General features: G+C 57.0%; 2 protein-coding genes across 13 annotated transcripts in view; one reads left to right on the top strand and one right to left on the bottom strand.

Annotated features, from left to right (window-relative positions):
* RIC3 (RIC3 acetylcholine receptor chaperone) overlaps positions 1-18,222 on the bottom strand; it is a 137,364-nt gene that overhangs the window by 57,269 nt on the left and 61,873 nt on the right. The window lies entirely within an intron of this gene.
* Positions 1-18,222, top strand: part of TUB (TUB bipartite transcription factor) — a 96,047-nt gene that overhangs the window by 69,390 nt on the left and 8,435 nt on the right. For 6 of the 12 annotated variants that reach the window (XM_066366301.1, XM_066366267.1, XM_066366260.1 and 3 more), the window contains 5 exons: positions 10,732-10,783; positions 11,257-11,419; positions 14,660-14,806; positions 16,042-16,209; positions 17,696-17,817. In XM_066366301.1, coding sequence (XP_066222398.1) covers positions 10,732-10,783; positions 11,257-11,419; positions 14,660-14,806; positions 16,042-16,209; positions 17,696-17,817 — 652 coding nt within the window. Of the gene's footprint in view, positions 1-612; positions 965-10,731; positions 10,784-11,256; positions 11,420-14,659; positions 14,807-16,041; positions 16,210-17,695; positions 17,818-18,222 lie in introns of those variants that run through there. The other 6 variants (XM_066366262.1, XM_066366287.1, XM_066366308.1 and 3 more) reach the window with 5 other exon arrangements.

Raw genomic sequence — 18,222 nt, 5'->3', positions numbered from 1 at the left:
CTTGCCTATCAAGGCTATTGTGGAGATTAATAAAACTTTAGAAAGGCCAGGAATGCAGTAGACAATAAATGTCCTTTCCTTGTCTGCTATAGCTTAGGCAGGAAGGACTCCTCCGCTGTAAGCAAACACCTCCTCTACTAAAACCGAAGAGGTTTCCTGGGGTAAAGTGAGAACTGGGGGGGCGGGGGGCGGAGAGCGACTAGAGCCTCCTCCTTGCTGATTTGAAGGTTCCCCGGGACCTCTTTAGGTCTCTGCTGGCATCATCCTCCAACCGTACCCCACCCCTTATTTCTCCCCTCCCCGCCCCCAGTCTGAACAGCGGTTTCCCATCCCTCAGTGGAGATAGGTAGGGAGGTGTGAGAATCATCCCTGTTTCACAGAGGAAGGAACTAAAGCTCGGAGGTCGGGGCACACGCCCAGAGACAGGGCGCACCCCAGGTGGGCGCCCTGCCGGCGCAGTCACGTGTGATGAGCCTAGATCGCGGCGGTTACGGGAAGGGGGCTGGGATGTTTGGGACGTCTGGCCGGCCTAGGGGTGGGGTCTCCGCCGGGGCGGGGCGGGGCGAGGGAGGAGGGGCGGGCGCCGCAGCCGCGCGGCGCTCCGACCCTCAGCGCCGGCCGAACCCCTTTAGCCTCGCAGGGCGGCCGGTCCGCCTCTCCCGCTTCCACGCGCGTGCACGCCACCTGCCCTCCTGCTGCTGCCCCGCACTCTCGACCGCTTCTCCCATCGAACCGCGGTGCGCCGGCAGCCGCTCGCCGAACCTGCGGCCAGGGCCCTGGCGCGCGGCTCGGGCCTCGGCGGGGCCCAGCGCCCCGGTCCGGGAGGATGCGGCCCGGGGCGGCCCGGGAGCTGAGCAGGGTCCCCGCGCCGGCCCCCGCGGGCCCCGGCCTCCAGAGTTGCAGCTGCCGCTCCGTCCCCGAGAGACATGACTTCCAAGCCGCATTCCGACTGGATTCCATACAGGTACGCGGGCGCCGGCCCCCACCTTTTTTCCAACTCGGGGGCGCGGCCCACCTCCAAACACCGCTGAAGGCATCGGGCAGGGTCGAAGGCGCCGGGCTTGGGGCTGGCTGTGGTCACCGGGCCGGGGTGTGGATACCCTCCCTATCTAGCCCATAATCGGGAGCGGAGGTTGGAGGCGCCGGTTCCTTCACACCCCAACTTTGGGGACCCTGGCGGACTGAACCCGCCTGCCCTGCTCCATCCTTTATCCTCCAGGGTTGCTGGAAGGGGCCAGTGCTTGGGGCCTGCATGGGCTTTATTGGGTCTGGCCAGGTTCATGTGGCCTTTTGGGGAGAGCGCACACATTGCTGTGAGCCCCCTCCTAGGCCCAGCACACGCCAGTATAGCTAGTTACAGCTTTGTACGCACACTCATACATGTGCAGGCACACATCTACAGTACATTGGAACACTGGTCCAGAGATGCACCTGCTGGTCCCTTCACACACTCAAAGTGGGAATCCCTGAAGATAGTTACTCCAAACCGAGTGCACAGGCGGTTCATATATGCTAGCACCATGTTTCTTTGCACATATGCATGCATGCATGCTCACACAGTTGTAGTGGTACGTATCTCTGGGTCTGCATATCCTGTATTTGGAGAGTACCTGACATCTGCTTCCCACTCCAGCACTACTCATACCTTTTAGAAACTCAAAAATCCACTTGCTAACAGGTCACACACCACCTCACGATACAGAGAACTGCCTTTACATGCTCAAGAACACTGAAGAACCCAGGAACACTCAGGAAAGCACAACCAGACACTGTGGTCTGTCTCAGTGACAGCTGGGCCTTCCCACCTGTATGAAGTTGGCATGCCAGAAGGGTCTCTGGGACTGGTTCCCCCCTCCACTTTACCCAATTCTCTCCATTATCACCGGGAGGGAGCCCATTGCCATGGCAGCGCCAGAGTCTTGGCCCCTCATTGGCTCCTTGGTTGCCATAGGCTGCAGGGTTGTCTCTAGATCTCTGAGGCATGTGTGTAAAAAGGGTCCTGGACTGCTAGGGTCCACTATGTTCTTGCGAACTCAGGTGCCTGTGGGTGGTAGAAACAGACCTTCAGGATCTGCCTTGTAACACAGCCTGTTCTTGGGAAGGGACCTGATTCCAGTCACTGATAGAAAATAATTCTGACAGAGCTCTTCTGTTAGTCCAGACAGCATCTAAAATGGAAACCAGCTGAAACTGCCTGAGGCTTTGTTAGAGGAGCTTCTTCTGCAAACAATCACCTTTCACTGGCCTGGGGATTCAGGGTTTCTCTTGAGAATTGTTGTTTCTAATCTCAGTGCCTTTGGGGACCTCATGGCTTTCCAGGTTAGAACTTGTGGGTGGCCCTCCCTCTAATACATGTGCACACACAATCACGCAGGGTTTCCTGCAGACAGATGTGATCACGCCTCAGAGTCTCACATAGGCCAGGGAGGTAGAGGGGGGATGGACTGACTCAAAAGACCTGCTTCTCTGCACAGGGCATCTAGGCTGGGGGCTCAGGTGGTTTCTGGAGCATCCTGGCTTTCCTGACACATGTGGGCTGACCTTCTAGAAGAAGTGCAGCCCATAAGTACCACTGACCTTTTCTTTTCTTTTTTTGTATTTTTCTGAAGTTGGAAACAGGGAGGCAGTCAGACTCCCGCATGCGGCCGACCGTGATCCACCCGGCATGCCCACCAGGGGGCGATGCTCTGTTGCAACCAGGGCCATTCTAGCGCCTGAGGCAGAGGCCATGGAGCCATCCTCAGTGCCCCGGCCAACTTTGCTCCAATGGAGCCTTGGCTGCGGGAGGGGAAGAGAGATACAGAGAGGAAGGAGAGGGGGAGGGGTGGAGAAGCAGATGGGCGCTTCTCCTGTGTGCCCTGGCTGCGAATCGAACCCAGGACTCCTGCACGCCAGGCCGACGCTCTACCACTGAGCAAACCAGCCAGAGCCACCATTGACCTTTTCTTGCCACTCAGCAGAGGTGCCTCCATAGTGCCTGTGAGCTGCGTGACCTCTGGTACTGTGGAAGTACCTATGTGGGGGGTCCAGTGGCAGGGTGGTGGCCCTACAATAACTTAGGAGGAAGTGAAAGGGCAGTGCTTATGGCTGTGGATATGGTGATGTGTTTTAGTGTCTGGCAAACTAGGAGCCAGGCTGGCTGATGGTTTAAGGAAGCCACTGCCAGGAGCGAAGGACCAAAGCAAGTTGTAAAGTGATTGCATGGGTCTTAGAAAAAGCCTGCCCTCTGGAAAATGGGCCCTATGAATGTGGGGTTGTCTTTGGCAAATGGCTCTGTCTACTAGTGAGTACTCAGGGCACTGGCATTGTGCAGGGCGTGATTCGACACTTGCCCAGACCAGGCCCAACCCCTGCCCCTACTCCTTTCTTGGGCTCACAGTCTACCTTGAGTACAGAATCCTGGCACGTTGGAAACCTAGCCCCGAGGAGCAGCTCGACACCCATGTGTCCTTGCCTTGCTGTCCCTGCCTTCTTGCTCTGTGGCAGGGAGGGTTGCTAGCTATATAGCTGGGGGCAGGATGTACTAAAAGTTGCCAGAGTCTCTCCTGTCTTGCTGGGGTCTTCCTAAGTGTGCAGTGAACCCGAGAAAGCACCGGACTTGGGGTGTAGGCTTCCGGAATGAGGAGACCCAGGCCCAGAGGAGGAGTTGCACCTTGCCTCGTGCATTAACTGGGATTGCAGTGACAGCCACGTGCCTGTCTGATCACAGAGAAAACTGGGGCACAAGAGAAGCAAGGCAGTTTACTTGTAGATATGGTGGGTAGGCACGTGTGCATGTGCTTTGGCATGAGGTTCTCCTAATGTCACAGCATGTCAACTGGAATGTGTCATTTCGTTTGGGGGCACGAGGTTGGTCGATTTCTTGTTAGCTCTGCTGGTGGGGGTTCTACCACCTTTGTGACAGTTGCGCCTGCGCTTCCTGGGCCTGGCTCATTTTCTTTGAAGTGATGACAGTTGCTGATGATCTTAAGGGTAATTGTGGCTCAATTTATAATGATCATGAATTAATCTCACATTCTGACTTAGAAGGAAGCCATTTCGTTTATAAAATTCAACTGGAATAATTTGCCTTTACATATTATTTCCTATTATTACAATTAATCTCATTTCTGCCATTTTCTCTCTTCATCTGTGTTCTTGAGGAGTGTTAAATGCCCCTAGTTCAGGACCTTACAACCTTTTATGAATTGTAGGTGGAGCATTGAGAGTCAGGAAGGACCGTGCTGGGTGAGAGGGATGGCTGGCCCTGTCCTCCGTGTTGTCTTCGTGGTCCTGTGGCTTTGCCTGGTGTCTCTCTCACCAGGCCATGAACTTCTGGAGAGCAGGGACCTCATCTGGTGCTTGGCTGTGTGCCTAGCATGACCCAGCACAGAAAAGATGCCCCTAGTTTGAATCAAAGTAGCATCCCAGGTAGCTTTTAGGACTTCCTGGCTTTCCTGGCCCCACCTGAGTTCTCTGCACACCTGAGGGATTTAGTGCACTCCCTTCATGGTGGGGTCACAGAATGGAGTCTCTAGGTCACAGAATGAGGATCTCAGGCTGGAAGTGTCCTTGCAGGCCATGGAGTCCTGTGTGAATGCCCCCTGTGCCTCTCTGCAGATAGCCTTTCATCAGGCGCCTGCTGCGATCATTAGAAAGGTCTTCCCTATGCATGTCTCTGGGTTCCCCTCCTCTTGACTTTTGTTAGGACTCCTTGCCTCTTCCTTTCTCTGCTTTCCGGGGAGCTGAATGATTACTGATGAAGCAAAACTACTGGCCTTTGGTGGAGCCTCAGAACCCAGATGCTATGGCCCACTGCCTCACCTGGTGACAGAGCCTGCGCTGGATCCATGGTGACGTACTCTCCACTCCTCCCCCAACCCCCTGGGTGTGTTTCCTGCTGTTGCCCAGGGTGCAAGGAGCAGAGGAAACACAAGGCCGACAGAGCTAATTCCGGGACCAGGATCCTGTGGATGCCCGCCTCCTGGTCTCTGCCCTCTTCCAGCCCGGGTCCTGAAGCTGCATGTGGTGCCCAGGTGTGGCCTGACCAGCACTGAGCAGAGTGAGGCTTTTATTTCTTCACTCTGGACCCCTGCTTCTGTCGCAGGCCTTGAGCTCTCCCTGTCTCATGGGGTGGCCTTGACTCACTGACCAGTAACCTCCAGGCCTCTGTCAACAAAACCGTACGTCTCTCCTCGGGCTGATGTCATGCCACATCCTGTCTCTGTGGGCAAGACTTGGGGGTTGGGACGACCCACATATGAGAATTGACCTTCTCCTTTTAGGTTTCCATTTGTCATCTCCTTTGCTAGCTTTTCAAGGTATTCTGAATTTCTGTTGTCTTAGCAAGAGTCTATTACTTCTTCAACTTTGCGTCACCTAAGAGGCCTGCCTTGTCCTCAGATCATTGATAAAGATGCTAACAAGGCGTCTACGGCCCTACCACCCTGAACGCGCCCGATCTCGTCTGATAAAGATGCTAACCAAGAGAAGCGAGATGCTAGAACCCCCTTGATTCTGGCATGGCCCAGAAACCTTTGACTGTTTGTCTAATTGGACTAGTGTGCCACTTCCATTGCCTCTTCTTGTCCCCAAGTTATCATCGAGTGCTGGTCCCTGCGATTCCGTGTGGATGCCTGGCTGTACTGTCTTCCCATTTTTTCCTGAGAGGTGTAAGGATGTGTGCCCTGACTTGGCTGGAAACCTGGGCTTGATCCTGATGGTCACTTGTATTCTAGCTATTCAAACCTCCTGTCCAGCTGTTGAACTAATGGTTCCAGTGGTCGTCAAACTCATTAGTCAACAGAGCCAAATATCAATAGTATGATTGAAATTTCTTTTGAGAGCCAAATTTTTTAAACTTAAACTATATAGGTAGGTACATTGTTATTAACATAATTAGGGTACTCCTAAGCTGGCCAAAGAGCCGCACTCAAGGGGCCAAAGAGCTGCATGTGGCTCGTGAACCGCGGTTTGCTGACCACTGAACTAACCCATTCCATGGTCTTACCTATGGCCTGCGTTGACTCACTGATATGTAGACTACCATTTCTTACCCCATCTGAACATAAGGGTGCATTTGCACACTTCCAGCAACTCCCCAAATTCTTTATTGTTCTTGGGAGATGACCAGCTGTGGCTCATGGTCCTCCTTTACATGGCCGAGCATTAGAATCACCTGCGGCATTTGCTGAGAGAGAGAGAGAGAGAGATAGGGAGAGGGAGGGAGGGAGGGAGGGAGGGAGGGAGGGAGGGGTGGTGGGGGATTGAGTCTAGGGCATCTTCCTTAGAAGTTCTAAACTACCAGGTCAGGGCTGAGTGTCCATAGCAGGGTGAGGTTGTGAGCCAGTGGCTGGAGTAGAGACGACTCATCGCAGGGGGCTGGAACTCTTGCGAGCAGCGTGGACCTCTCCCTTCTGGAGCTGCCCCCTCAACGTCCTCCCTCCCCCTCAGTGTTCCCAGAATGCACAGTGTGTCGCAAGAATTTTTAAAACACACAGTATCTGACTATTTAGTCAGGGACACTGACTTCTTTTCCCTTAGATTGTCAAATAAAAAAAAATGCCAACACAAACAAGAGCCATCTGGTGTAAATAATCAAAATTATACTTTTTGTCAGATCGACAGAAAATATATTTATTTGTGTGCCACAGCGTTTTAGTAATTAGTTTATGTGTGCCATGAGATGAAAAACATTGAACATCGCTGCACTCGGCATTGGAAGCCGGATATGCTGGGGGAAGGGCAGGGTGTCCGGCATGGGGCACAAGGGTTGTAGCCAGGCACCTGGGTGGTCTTTCCTCCCCTGACAGACAGCCCAGTGCCCTCTTCCTGGGTCAAGCAGGGGAAGCTTCCACTGTGGCTGAGGGGTAAGAATGAGGACAGGAAGGGGGTGAGAGTGGGCATGGAGAGTGGGCCTGTCCCTAGCTTGGCCTGGCTCCCAGGCCCCTGGTCAGCTCAGGCAGATTAGCCGGAGCATGTAGGGCGGGTCTAAGAAGGGAGTGGGAGCCAGTTTCCCAAGTGTGTTGGCTGTGTCTGGCTTTTGCAGCCCATGGGAGCAGTGCCCCTGCCGTCATTTGTTGCCAACCGTGGTTCCCTCCTCAGCTGTCCGGCTTCAGGGGAAGTGGAGGGACTGTCTCTCTCTGAGCTGAAGGGGCCACTGGGCAGAGTGGATGGATTGATGGACACAGCAGACTGGTTTTGACCCTCAGGAGCCAGATTCAGGGTACTTTCCTGGCCTCCCTGGTTTGGCCCCCAGCAGGAGGTGACTGCAGTGAAGGAGCCACCAGGGTCAGCTGGAAGCCCCATCTGTCAGGGCCCTGTCTCTCGTCCGAGCCTCCTGGCGGGGTTGCAGCTGGCAGCCTGGGCTTGGCAGAGATTCCATAATTGGAGCCCGAGTCATTAAAAAGCCATTACTGTCTCCTCTCATGGTTATCGTTTAATGCGGCCTAGAATAGTGCCTGTCAGAAAGAGGTGCGGGCGTGCTGCGGAGAAAGGAGGACACCTGGGCAAGGTGTGGAGTGGGAGATGAGAGGGCAGGGCCATCTGGTGGGGAGGGGGGCTGGCCCTGCCACGGAGGTGACAGGAGCTTGGGTTCTGCTCTCCCTGGAGACAGCCCTTGTCGTTTGTCATCATTGTACTCCACCACACGCTTCTGCTGTTAGTTGCCAGGGACAGATGTGGTGTCAGACACATCGGTGTCAGGCAGAAGCCAGCAGCCAGGACAAGCTCGTCCCTTCTAGCTGACTGCGGCGCACTCGGACTTCTGCTGCTCCTAGAAACCCTGCTGTACCCCAACCCGCTTTACCCTACTCCTGTGCCCATGCCTGGAGCCTCCTCCTCTGGGGGGGGTTTCTACCGACCTGGGTGGTCTCGCTCAGTCTGCACGCTCTTGCTCACCAGGCGCAGGCTGCTTCACCGGTGCTGCCCTCTTCCCGGCGCTCCGCCATGGCGGTGGTGCTGCCCTCTGCCCGCCGCTCCGCCATGGCGGTGGTGCTGCTCTATGCCCGCCGCTCCGCCATGGCGGGTGGTGCTGCCCTCTGCCCGCCGCTCCGCCATGGCGGTGGTGCTGAGGTGGTGGGCGGGCAGCTCTGGAGGCACTTCTGGGACATCCGAGTTTCTGGAATTCTTTTTGAAGCCCAGTCCTTGTATTCTTCTCTGAAGGCCGGTGGTTAAGTCTGCCCGACCTGTAATCTTACCTGGGGACCCGTGTTATTAAAGCCCGCAGTCTGCCATTATCCCCCATGAGGGAGTGGCAGTAGGGACAGAGGAAGAGAAAGGACTGTTTTTGTGGAAAGCAGCCTTTACCCCTCGGTGTGACGGGTGGAAAATCCATGGCAGTGACCTGTGATCGGGAACACCCCCCCCCCCCGCCCCTGAGCCTGGATAAGGACATGAGGGGGCGCTGGGCAGGGAGGTCGCCATGCTGGAGCCGTTTCTGTCAGGCGGCAGCCACTGTGACCCAGCAGTTCCGGAGGTGGCTTTGCTAATATGAGCTTAACTCTCAGCTGGATGACCCCTTTACTAAATGACCCATGCACTATGGAAGTCATATTTTTCCTGCTCTGCCAAGTCCAGTGCCTGGGGACCCAGCCGACTGCCCCTGGCCCTGCCCTGTGAAAGTGCAGGTGGCTTACATCATGCCAGGAAGCCATGAGACGGCCCCTCCTGCTGCGGGACCGGGAGCCAGCACTGTGCTGTGGAGGCGACACGGGCTCCTGTGGCTAGGCTGTTAGCTCACGGCTGAGATGGCAGGCTGCCCCGTGCAGGCCCAGGCGCGGAGCTTGGCAGGCAGAGCACAGTTGAGTTTCAGGCCCGTTGCTCCAGTCAGCCAGGTGTCAGAGCCCAGACTGCAGTGGCATCGGTATCCCAGAGGTCATGTGTGAGCACACAGCGTCCAGCCTGCAGACGGTGGTGGACAGTGGTGGTCGGGACTGGCCCTTGGAAGGCAGTGTGTGAGCAGGTGCTTTGCCCTCATGTGTCCAGACAAGGTCGTGACCACAGGTGGAGAGACAGGTGAAAGGTTGTAGCTCTCAGACCCGGCAGGGCCTTGGCATCTTGCTCACAGTACCTTCCCCTTTCTTTAGAAGCCCCGCTGCTGCCCTCCAGCCTGTGGCACATGCTTCTGTAATAAGACATTTGCCGTCCTTGCCAGCTTGAGTGCTGAGAGGCTGGTTCTCTGTCCTCTGGTCCTGGCTGTGCCCTCAGGGGATCTCCCTGCAGCTGTATGCTGTTAGGCAGGTGGTCAGCTTTAGAGACTGAAGTCTGACTTAGAATCATCTGTTGAGGAGCGTTTTCTCCTGTGTAGTGGCAGCTGAGGTTTTGGCAAATAAGCTGTTTTGTACACGGTCCCAGATCACAATCGGGGCCGCTCTGAGTGCAGAGCAGCCCGTGCATATTAGGTAAGGCCTTCCCAGATGGCAAGTAGGTAGTATGCTGTCCGTTTAAAATAGGCAGAATCCTCAGGGGTTGTGGCCGAGGTGGGTGGTGGGATATCTGATTGTGGACTTCCTGCCACTCTCTGGCTGGCTCCCCCACAGAGACAAACATCATTTGGATGAACTGAGGTGACATTTCAGGTCAATGATTATTTCAGCCAGAAGGGCTGCTACTGCTGTCAGGAGGAGGTGGAACTGGCACCACTTTGTCCTCGGGTGATTTGACCTCATCAAATCCCCCAAGGAATCCTTCCACACACACTGTATACTCACCGGCACACAAGCACACCCACCTCTTACACGGCTGCGCACATTTGTATATATCCAGGTACGCACCTACACAGGCAGATGCGGTCACACACTGGGACACCTCCTGGAGTGTGCACAGGCACAAGAGCGACTTACAGCCTCACTCACAAACTTCACGCACTTGGGCACCGAACTGGGCCAGGGCAGCCTGGGGGCTCCCAGACCTCAGGTCCTCAGGCTCCAACCCCACCCTATGCAGCTGCCCTGACCTTGGGTCTTAATAGAATTTGGGGCCTAGGAACCACTGTTTATCTTGGCCTAGAAAGGAAATTAAGTGGTTTGAATTACCAGCTCCCTACTTGTGTTCTGCTTTTCTGGGAGGCAGGGCCAGTCTGTGTGAGACGGCGCGGCCTGCCCCAGCACCTTAGGGACTCGAGGATTTGATGCCCGGTGTTGCCTGGCGCCATGGCTGCGGCCAGTGGCTGGTTGCAGGACCACGTGCCGATGTCCTGCATCTGCTCGGCAGACGTCCCCGCTGAGCCCTAGCCCTACCCTGAGGGACTGATGAGCCACTTGGCTTCACTCTCTCAGATGAGGGGACCCTCAGCCTTGTTGAGCAGGGTCAGTACCACTCTGCCACCTGGAGAGCCAGGAGTCTGCTCTGAACAGATGGGAGGAGGGTATGCCCCGAAGGACCCAGCTTTCTCCAGAAGAAGGGAAAGATAAGGGGAAGAGCTGGAAGGATCTGAGAAGGAGCCTGGCCTTGGGCCTGACTTCTGCCCATTGCCTCTGGACCGGCTGCCCTGGAACTCATCAGGCCCTGCTCATGGGCCCGAGGGGAGGGACTGGGGCTGGCCTGGAAGTCCTTGGGGCAGCAGGGGTCCTGCCCAGCAGGAGATGAGCTCCCGGAGCAGCAGAAACACGGCTCAGGCCTTCCTCCTCTCTCCCCCCTGTGGGCAGCAGCCATGACAGGAGGGGTTTAAAGAACTCAGATGTGCAGGGTGGGCTCTGGCTCAGCCCTGGCACCTCGTGGGAAGGCCCTGAATACCCCTCTCTCCCTCCACAGTGTCTTAGATGATGAGGGCAACAACCTGAGGCAGCAGAAGCTTGACCGGCAGGTGAGTGAGGCTGGGGCTGGGTGGAGGGGTAGTCAGTGCTCGCCATCCTGGCAGGGCCTGGGCGGGGATCACCAAGGGCACGGCAGGAGAGCTGCCCCCTTCCAGGGTGGGCCTGACTGATGGAGAGAGGATCTCTTCCAGAAGCAGCTCTCCTTTCCCTACTCAGCCTGAGCACTGACCTGTCCACGGGGCACTTGGGGCTGTGGCCGGAGGCTGGCTGGCTGGGCTGTGGTTCTGCCAAGACAGCAGCCTGAACTGAGTTTTGCCTCCTTTTCCTGGACCCCACGTCTTAGGGCACCAAGGACATAAGGCCTTGGCCCTGAGTGGGCTTTAGACCCCAGAGCCATCTCTAGAAGTGAGCTGAGCCAGCAGGGCCTTCTCTCCGCCCCTAGCCTGGGAGCCCTCCCCTGGGGGGAGGCGGGGGGCTGCCCTCTCCAGCTCAATGACCTCCGTGTCTGTCGGTGCCTCTGTAGCGGGCACTGCTGGAGCAGAAGCAGAAGAAGAAGCGCCAGGAGCCGCTGATGGTGCAGGCCAACGCTGATGGGCGGCCACGCAGCCGGCGGGCCCGGCAGTCAGAGGAGCAGGCCCCCCTGGTGGAGTCCTACCTCAGCAGCAGTGGCAGCACCAGCTACCAAGGTACGCCTTGCCCTCGGGACAAACCAGGGAGGCCCTGTGTGGTGGGGGCTCCTCACCCCTCAGGCGCTGCTGCTAGTCTGTGCAGGCAGGGGGTCGTCTGTCAGGGTGTGCCCAGGCTGAGCATGGCTCCCAGCCCAGGCTGTCAGTGGAGTGGGACGGGTAGAGGGAGGCTGGGACCTGGAGCCTTGGCCTCCTGGGTCAGATGTTGGGTGTTAGAGCCAGAAGCTGAAACTTTATGGATCTGGGAGTTCAAATGTCCAGGTTTCTGATTTGGAGAATTTCACTGAGGACAGGAAGCAGCTCCTAGGAGCAGAGCGGTTTGCTCCCCACTGGTGTTCTGCCATCTGAGAAGAATCCATCTCAACATCCTACACCCACTAGTGTCTCCTGAGACAGACACCTGTTGCTTTTTCTCCTGGGCTCCCCACACCCTTAGTCTGCCTGGCTTCTGACTCGCAGGTCCCTGCACAGAGCTGTGAGGACCAGCAGCCTCCAGCTGTTCCTTCTTTGCATGCACTGCTTAGCAGAACCCCCTGGGGGGAGGGGAGGGAGTCTCTTCTTTTTATCCTGGGGGTAGGGGAGGGGTGGTTCCATTGCCTCCCTGAGCTCAGGACCCTCCCTCCTGTAGGTTAGGGTAGGGTACCCCAGGCTGAAAAGAGTTGGTCTCTGATCCCAAAGTAGGGACTCGGTTCAGTCCCCACTGCCCCCTGCTGCTGCAGGCGTCCCAGTGACTTCTCTATCTGATGGTGGCTCCAGGAGGGGGGCACAGGCTTTTGCAGTTGGAAGGAACCTTAGCAACCAGGGTTTTCCCCTCATCTGTGAAGTTACTTCAGAACCTGCAGGCTCTAGCCAATGGCCTCAGCTCAGGGTGAATCTTTCTCACCTAACTGCTGGGCTGTCTCCACACCTGGGCTACACAGCCTCTCAGGTTCCACTTACCAGCCCGAGTGTACTGAGTCTCTGTGCCTTGGAGGGCGGTACCTAGTGCCCAGACTTGGCACAGCACCCTGGTGAGCTTGGTGTCCTCTGCCCTCATCCCACTGAGGAATCCCATTTATATCTAGTAATAAAGGCATTTGCCAGTGGCTGAGTGTGGTGCTGGGCACTCGACCTGCATTCTCTCTTTTATTCCTCACAATAACTCGTTATCTCTACATGTTCGATAAGTGTTTGGGCTCCGAGGGGGTCACCAACTTGCCCATGGTACATTGCTAGTGAGCATCAAGGCAAGGCTTTGAACCTGGGCTTGTCAGACTCCCAGTGGCCTTTCCACCATACTGTGTCACCTCCCTGGTCCATCCTACTGGTTCCCTGTGTGGGCTTCTGTTCAGCATTCTCGTCCACAGCTGGTATGTCTGTACTTCACCTGAAGGGCCTTCGGAGGAAGGGGTCAGGGACCTCAGCCCAGCGCTGCTGTCTTAGGCAGGCAGCTCCAGCAGCTCCACACAGACCCGGCCCCCAGCCACACCCTGTCTGGCAGCCCCCTCGTACTTCCTCTGTGAGCACTGTCCCAGGGGTGGTGTGGGGTTCTGCAGAGAAGGCAGCTGCTGTGTGGGCATCACAGCCCCAGCTCTGCTAAGCCTGGCACCTGACCGTTCAGGGCTGCCCGAGGGTGGGAGCCTGCTCCTGGGACTTGAGCTTTGAGGGTCGTACAAGTCACTGATGTACAGCCATTTTTGGCAAGGATGTCTTGAGTACTGAACTGTGTGCCAGGCCTGCAGAAACGACCAGTCAGAAGATAGACTTCCTGATCATGCCCCTGTCGATCCCCTGCTCCCTTGCAACTCTGAGCAAGTCACTGACCCTCTCTGGGTTTGTTTCCTCTCCTGTGAGAAAAATTATTCTCCAGACTTTGAGCATTGAAGCAGCCATTGCGTGTGCCAAGTTCTAGTTGCTACATGCTATTTTCTGCTGAGAGTCCAGACCTGGCTGGGTCGTGCTGCCTCTCTTTCTTAGCTCTGTCAGCCAGCCCCGAGAAGGCCACTACAGGCTGGCTGACCTGGGATCAGTGTTGCCCAGAACACCCCGACCCCACCTGCAGCTTGAGCTGCCTTGTGCTCTGCCCTCTGCTGGCTCTTGGTGTTAATACAAGGGGAGTTAGACAAAAAGTCAGAACTGATGGGTTTACGCAGCTTAAACACTTTCTGACCTACCCGCTATGCTCATTCCTGTTATATATTCATCCAGTTTTTGAATATTTATTCAGGGCAAACTTTGTGACAACTTCCAGGTGAGAGGCTGGGGATCCAGAGTGAGCACCAATGGGTGTGGTCACTGTTCTCGTGACCTTACAGTCTAAGAGGGAAGGGAGTGAAAGATTGTCACAGGTGTGCTTTGCAGAAAGAAGCCAGGCTCTGTGTGTGAATGGCAGAGGCCCTGCTCCCAGCCGAGGGTTAGGGAGGCTGCCCTAGGAGCTGGAATCTGCAGAATGAGTGGGGATTAGTGGGAGAGGCGGCAGTCGGGAAGATGGTCCAGGCAGTGGGACCTCCAAGTGCAAAGCCCCAGTGGCAAGAGGGCATCCAGGATGCATAGGAGGATGGTGTAGCTGGGACCCGGGCAGAGCCTGGGAGGTGAGGAGAGACCCGGGGAGAGCCTGGGAGGTGAGGAGTGTGCAGTTAGGCCAACGGCAAGGCGAGGGAGATGGAGGAGCCAGACGTGCAGGAGACTGTTGATGCTCATCTTAGGAGCAAGGAGAGATCATTCCGGGACTTTGAGCAGGTTAAGACTCTGACACGTGGAGAATTCAGAGGCCACCCAGCTGTGACCCTTCCGAGACCTCTCTGATAGCGTGTGCAGCTCCTTGAGCTCAGAATGACTCCTGCCTCGGGGCACTCCGCACCCCAGGCACCGTGGGTGCGTCCCTGGAGGGCCTGTCAAGTGCTTGCCCTAGTTCTGGACTCTTCCACGAGATACAGCCTCCTCTGTCTTCATCTATTATCTTTGATGACCCACATCCTCCCAGACACCCCCCCCCCCCAACTGTTTGCTGGCCCAGAGCTGCCACTGCTCTGCTTCTTGGTTGATCATGGCGTGGGCAGGCTTTTGACTCTTACTGCACTGGGCTGGGGGTGCTGCCTCTTTGCCCTCGGTACCTGTGCCTGGTAGAGACAGGTGGGCGGTAGAGGCACCGTTGGGCTTGGGGCTGGTGGGCGGGGACCTGGGAAATGTGCTGGGAAGTGTGATTGAGCCGGAGCGCTGGTCTCATCCAGGGCCCGTGTTTGTCTCGGGCTCTCTCCTCAGCAGTTCAGGAGACCGACTCACTTGCCAGTGTGCAGCTGGGAGCTGCCCGCCCAACAGCACCAGCCTCAGCCAAGAGAACCAAGGCCGCTGCTGCCACGGGGGGCCAGGGCGGGGCCTCTAGGAAGGAGAAGAAGGGCAAGCACAAAGGTTGGCTCGCCATCCGAAAGCCCTCCTCAGGAGGCCTGGCCCCCGCTGGAGGGTAGGGGGAGGCTTAGCTTCCTGACCTGGACAGGGTGGGAGGCCCCAGGGAAGGCACCAAATGGCACTCAGCCCACCCAGCTGGCTCACAGGCCTCATGTAGCTCATGGGTGTCCGGGCTGGCCCGTGGGTGTGGGGCAGGCCCTCCATACTGCTAAGACACGAAGCCCCGCTCAACTGTGGCCCAGGAAGTCCTTCCTCTGCCCAGTCTGAGAGCCTTCTACCTCCATCCTGACCCAGGACGCTCCGTCCCCTGGGGCTCACTGCCTCGTGGGTCACCAGGCCCATCCGTGGGCAGACTCCTGTCATCGTGTGGGTTTCCATGACTCTAGTCCCACCTCCTCTCTGGGCCCACACACCAGTCTGTTGCCCTGGTCCTTTCTCCAGAAAAGGTCCCCAGGGCTCAAGGACAGTGAGGGTGGCCCCGCCCCTAGTCTGCTGGCTGGACACCCTGTTTTCTCAGCCCCTGTGTATGTGCAGTGGGTTTTCAGTTCTCTGGTCATGGTGGGGCAGTGGGATGCCAGGGCCCATGGGCTTCTAGAGCTGACTGCTGCATCTGAGGCCTAGCCCACCCAGATAGGGTGGCTGCGGCCTGCGTGGGCCGGGCCTGGATTCTGTTCCTGAAGCTGTGGCAACTTGGGGAGGAAGGTTGACGAGGGATGGGAGAGAGAGCCTCCTTTTGGGAAGGCGAGTATGTGCCAACATCAGCCTTTTCCAGTGGGGCCCATGATGTTTTTAATGATGTGAGTTGACTGTGTGTGTGTGAGAGAGAGAGAGAATGAACGTCAGCACTGATAACCATGCAGCTGGCCACATGCGTGAACCCGCGTGGTGGCCTCAGCTGAGGCTTGGCCGGATCCTGGTTCTCCACCTGTCTTCTTCACCGTGCAGTTGGCTTTGTAGGTGGTTGCCCATCTGCCTAGAGATGTGCAGCGTTTCAAACCAACTCTTGGCAACTAATTTGGGAGAACAGCAGAAGTAAGAAAATCCATGTCCCTTCACACCTTATTGACAGGCTGACAGCAATCTAGTTTTTTTTTTTAAGTCAGTTTAGTTTTTTTAAATGTCAGTTTTACAAATAAAGTTTGCAGAGGGTCCCCCCACTCATCCCTTACCTACTCCCTGAACATCTGTGGATCCACCCCTCCTCCTGCACGGGACTCAGGAGTGTCCATGGCCTGCAGGCACCGGCGGGCCAGCATCTCTGGCAGAAGACAAGTCTGAGGCCGAAGGCCCAGTGCAGATCCTGACTGTGGGCCAGTCGGACCACGCCCAGGACGCAGGGGAGACGGCAGCTGGTGGGGGCGCAGAGCCCAGCGGGCAGGACCTCCGTGCCACGATGCAGAGGAAGGGTGAGCCCCATGGGGGTCTAGCGACACCCCCAAAGCTCAGTCCCAGGTTCTCAGATGCACCCTTCCTAGGGAACGTGGCCCTCCTGTGTCTGTTCCAGCCCCTCCCGACCGTGCTGGGGGCAGATTTAGAAACCAGTGACCCTCCTGTGTCTGTTCCAGCCCCTCCCGACCGTGCTGGGGGCAGATTTAGAAACCAGTGACCCTCCTGTGTCTGTTCCAGCCCCTCCCGACCGTGCTGGGGGCAGATTTAGAAACCAGTGAGAAACGGGGCAGGGCCCCTGATGAGGCCAAGTTCAGGGAAGGAAGTGTGAACTAGGCTAATGACCAACCCACAGCTAAGCTTTGTCTCCCCACTCCCATGTCACCTGCCCCTAGGGAGGCCCACATTTGGGGACAAGTTTCCTTTCATTTTGGTTCCTTTGAAAAAGCTTTCTTTTTATTTTATTTTAATTTTTTTTAATAAGTGACAGGCAGGGAGGCAGAGAGACTCCCGCATATGCCCCAACTGGGATCCACCAGCAAGCCCTTAGTGGGCGATGCTCTGCCTATTTTTTAGCATTTGAGGTGAGGCCATGAAGCCATCCTCAGCACCCAGGGCCAACTTGCTTGAACCAGTCGAGCCATAGCTGCAGGAGGGGAAGAGAGAGAGAGAGAGACGGGAGAGGGGAAGGGGTAGAGAAGCAGATGGTCACTTCTCCTATGTGCCCTGACCGGAAATCAAACCTGGGACTTCCACACCCTGGGCTGACGCTCTACCACTGAGCCAACCGGCCAGGGCTGAAAAGCTTCTTTTGTAAAATGTTCCCCCATCTTCTGAGCTAGGGAGCAGGGCCAGGGTGCCGGGAAGTAGGGCGGATCCTCCCAGGAAACCTGCCGCCTAGTTTCCTCGTGGTGAGCCCTGCCCGTGGGAGCCCCTGGCATGGGTGAGGGGGCAGAGGGAAGCCCAGCAGTGCCACACATTGTGAGGAATCGGATCAGGGACAGCTTCCTGGAGGAAGGGCTGTTGGGGTAACTTGAGGTTGGAGGTGGTGTTCAGGGGGGAGAAGCACGCAGAGCAGAAGGCAGGCCAGGGGGAGGAGCCAGCCCTGCACAGCCGACTGAGGAGGAGGCTGGGCCTCCCCCAGGCAGATTCCACGGTCCCGCCTGAGGCTGGAAGTGCAGGCTCCCGCGCAGGGCAGCTCATCAGGCCTTGCTGCCCAGGAGACGGGCATTGTGAGTGCTAGAGAGGCGGGGGTCTGCTGGGGGGACTGCCCTGACACTGGGGGAGGGGGTACACACCCCAGTGATCGTGACCAGCCCCAGCATGTACCTGAGAATGTGTGTCCTTGGGGACACTGGGGTGTGCGTGGGAGTGTGTGTGAATGTGTGTGTGCATGTAAAGCCTGTGTGTGCACGCGTGGGTACAGGTGGTGCGGTGCGTGTGAGCAGATGTCTGTCTGGGTACGCATGTGACCACGCATCCCACCTGCCCCTTTGCCTGGCCCAGGCATCTCCAGCAGCATGAGCTTTGATGAGGAAGAGGAGGAGGAGGATGAGAACAGCTCCAGTTCCTCTCAGCTAAACAGCAACACCCGCCCCAGCTCTGCTACCAGCAAGAAGTCCGTCAGGGTGAGTGAGGAAGAGTGGACAGCTGTGTGCAGGGACTGGTCGTCTGGCCGGAGGGGAACGAGTGTGGAGAAGGATGGTGAGGGGCTTGCCTAAGGCTGGTCCCCGATGCCTATCAGGAGCTGTTTTGGCCTGGGCTCTCCTGTTCTCCCACTCTGCCTCCTGTTGACCTTTGGGAGGCCAGGAGTTGGGGGAGCTGGACTTGGACAGGATGACCTTTGAGAAGCTGCCCATATCCTCCATCTCTACGCCCAGGGATGGGTGAGGGAAGGAAGGGCTGGTCAGCTAGACGGCGACCCCAGGACCAGGCTGGCCAGCCCACATTCAGGGGCCCTGCACCATCCACCACCACCATCGCCACCAACGTCAGGGCTCAGCTCTGGATCCCAGCCCCTCAGTCTCAGCTGC

The sequence above is a fragment of the Saccopteryx leptura genome, chromosome 1, assembly GCF_036850995.1.
Source record: "Saccopteryx leptura isolate mSacLep1 chromosome 1, mSacLep1_pri_phased_curated, whole genome shotgun sequence".
Classification (NCBI taxonomy): domain Eukaryota; kingdom Metazoa; phylum Chordata; class Mammalia; order Chiroptera; family Emballonuridae; genus Saccopteryx; species Saccopteryx leptura.
The sequence above is the reverse complement of the archived record's forward strand: the minus strand, read 5'-3'. Positions and strand labels throughout refer to the sequence as shown.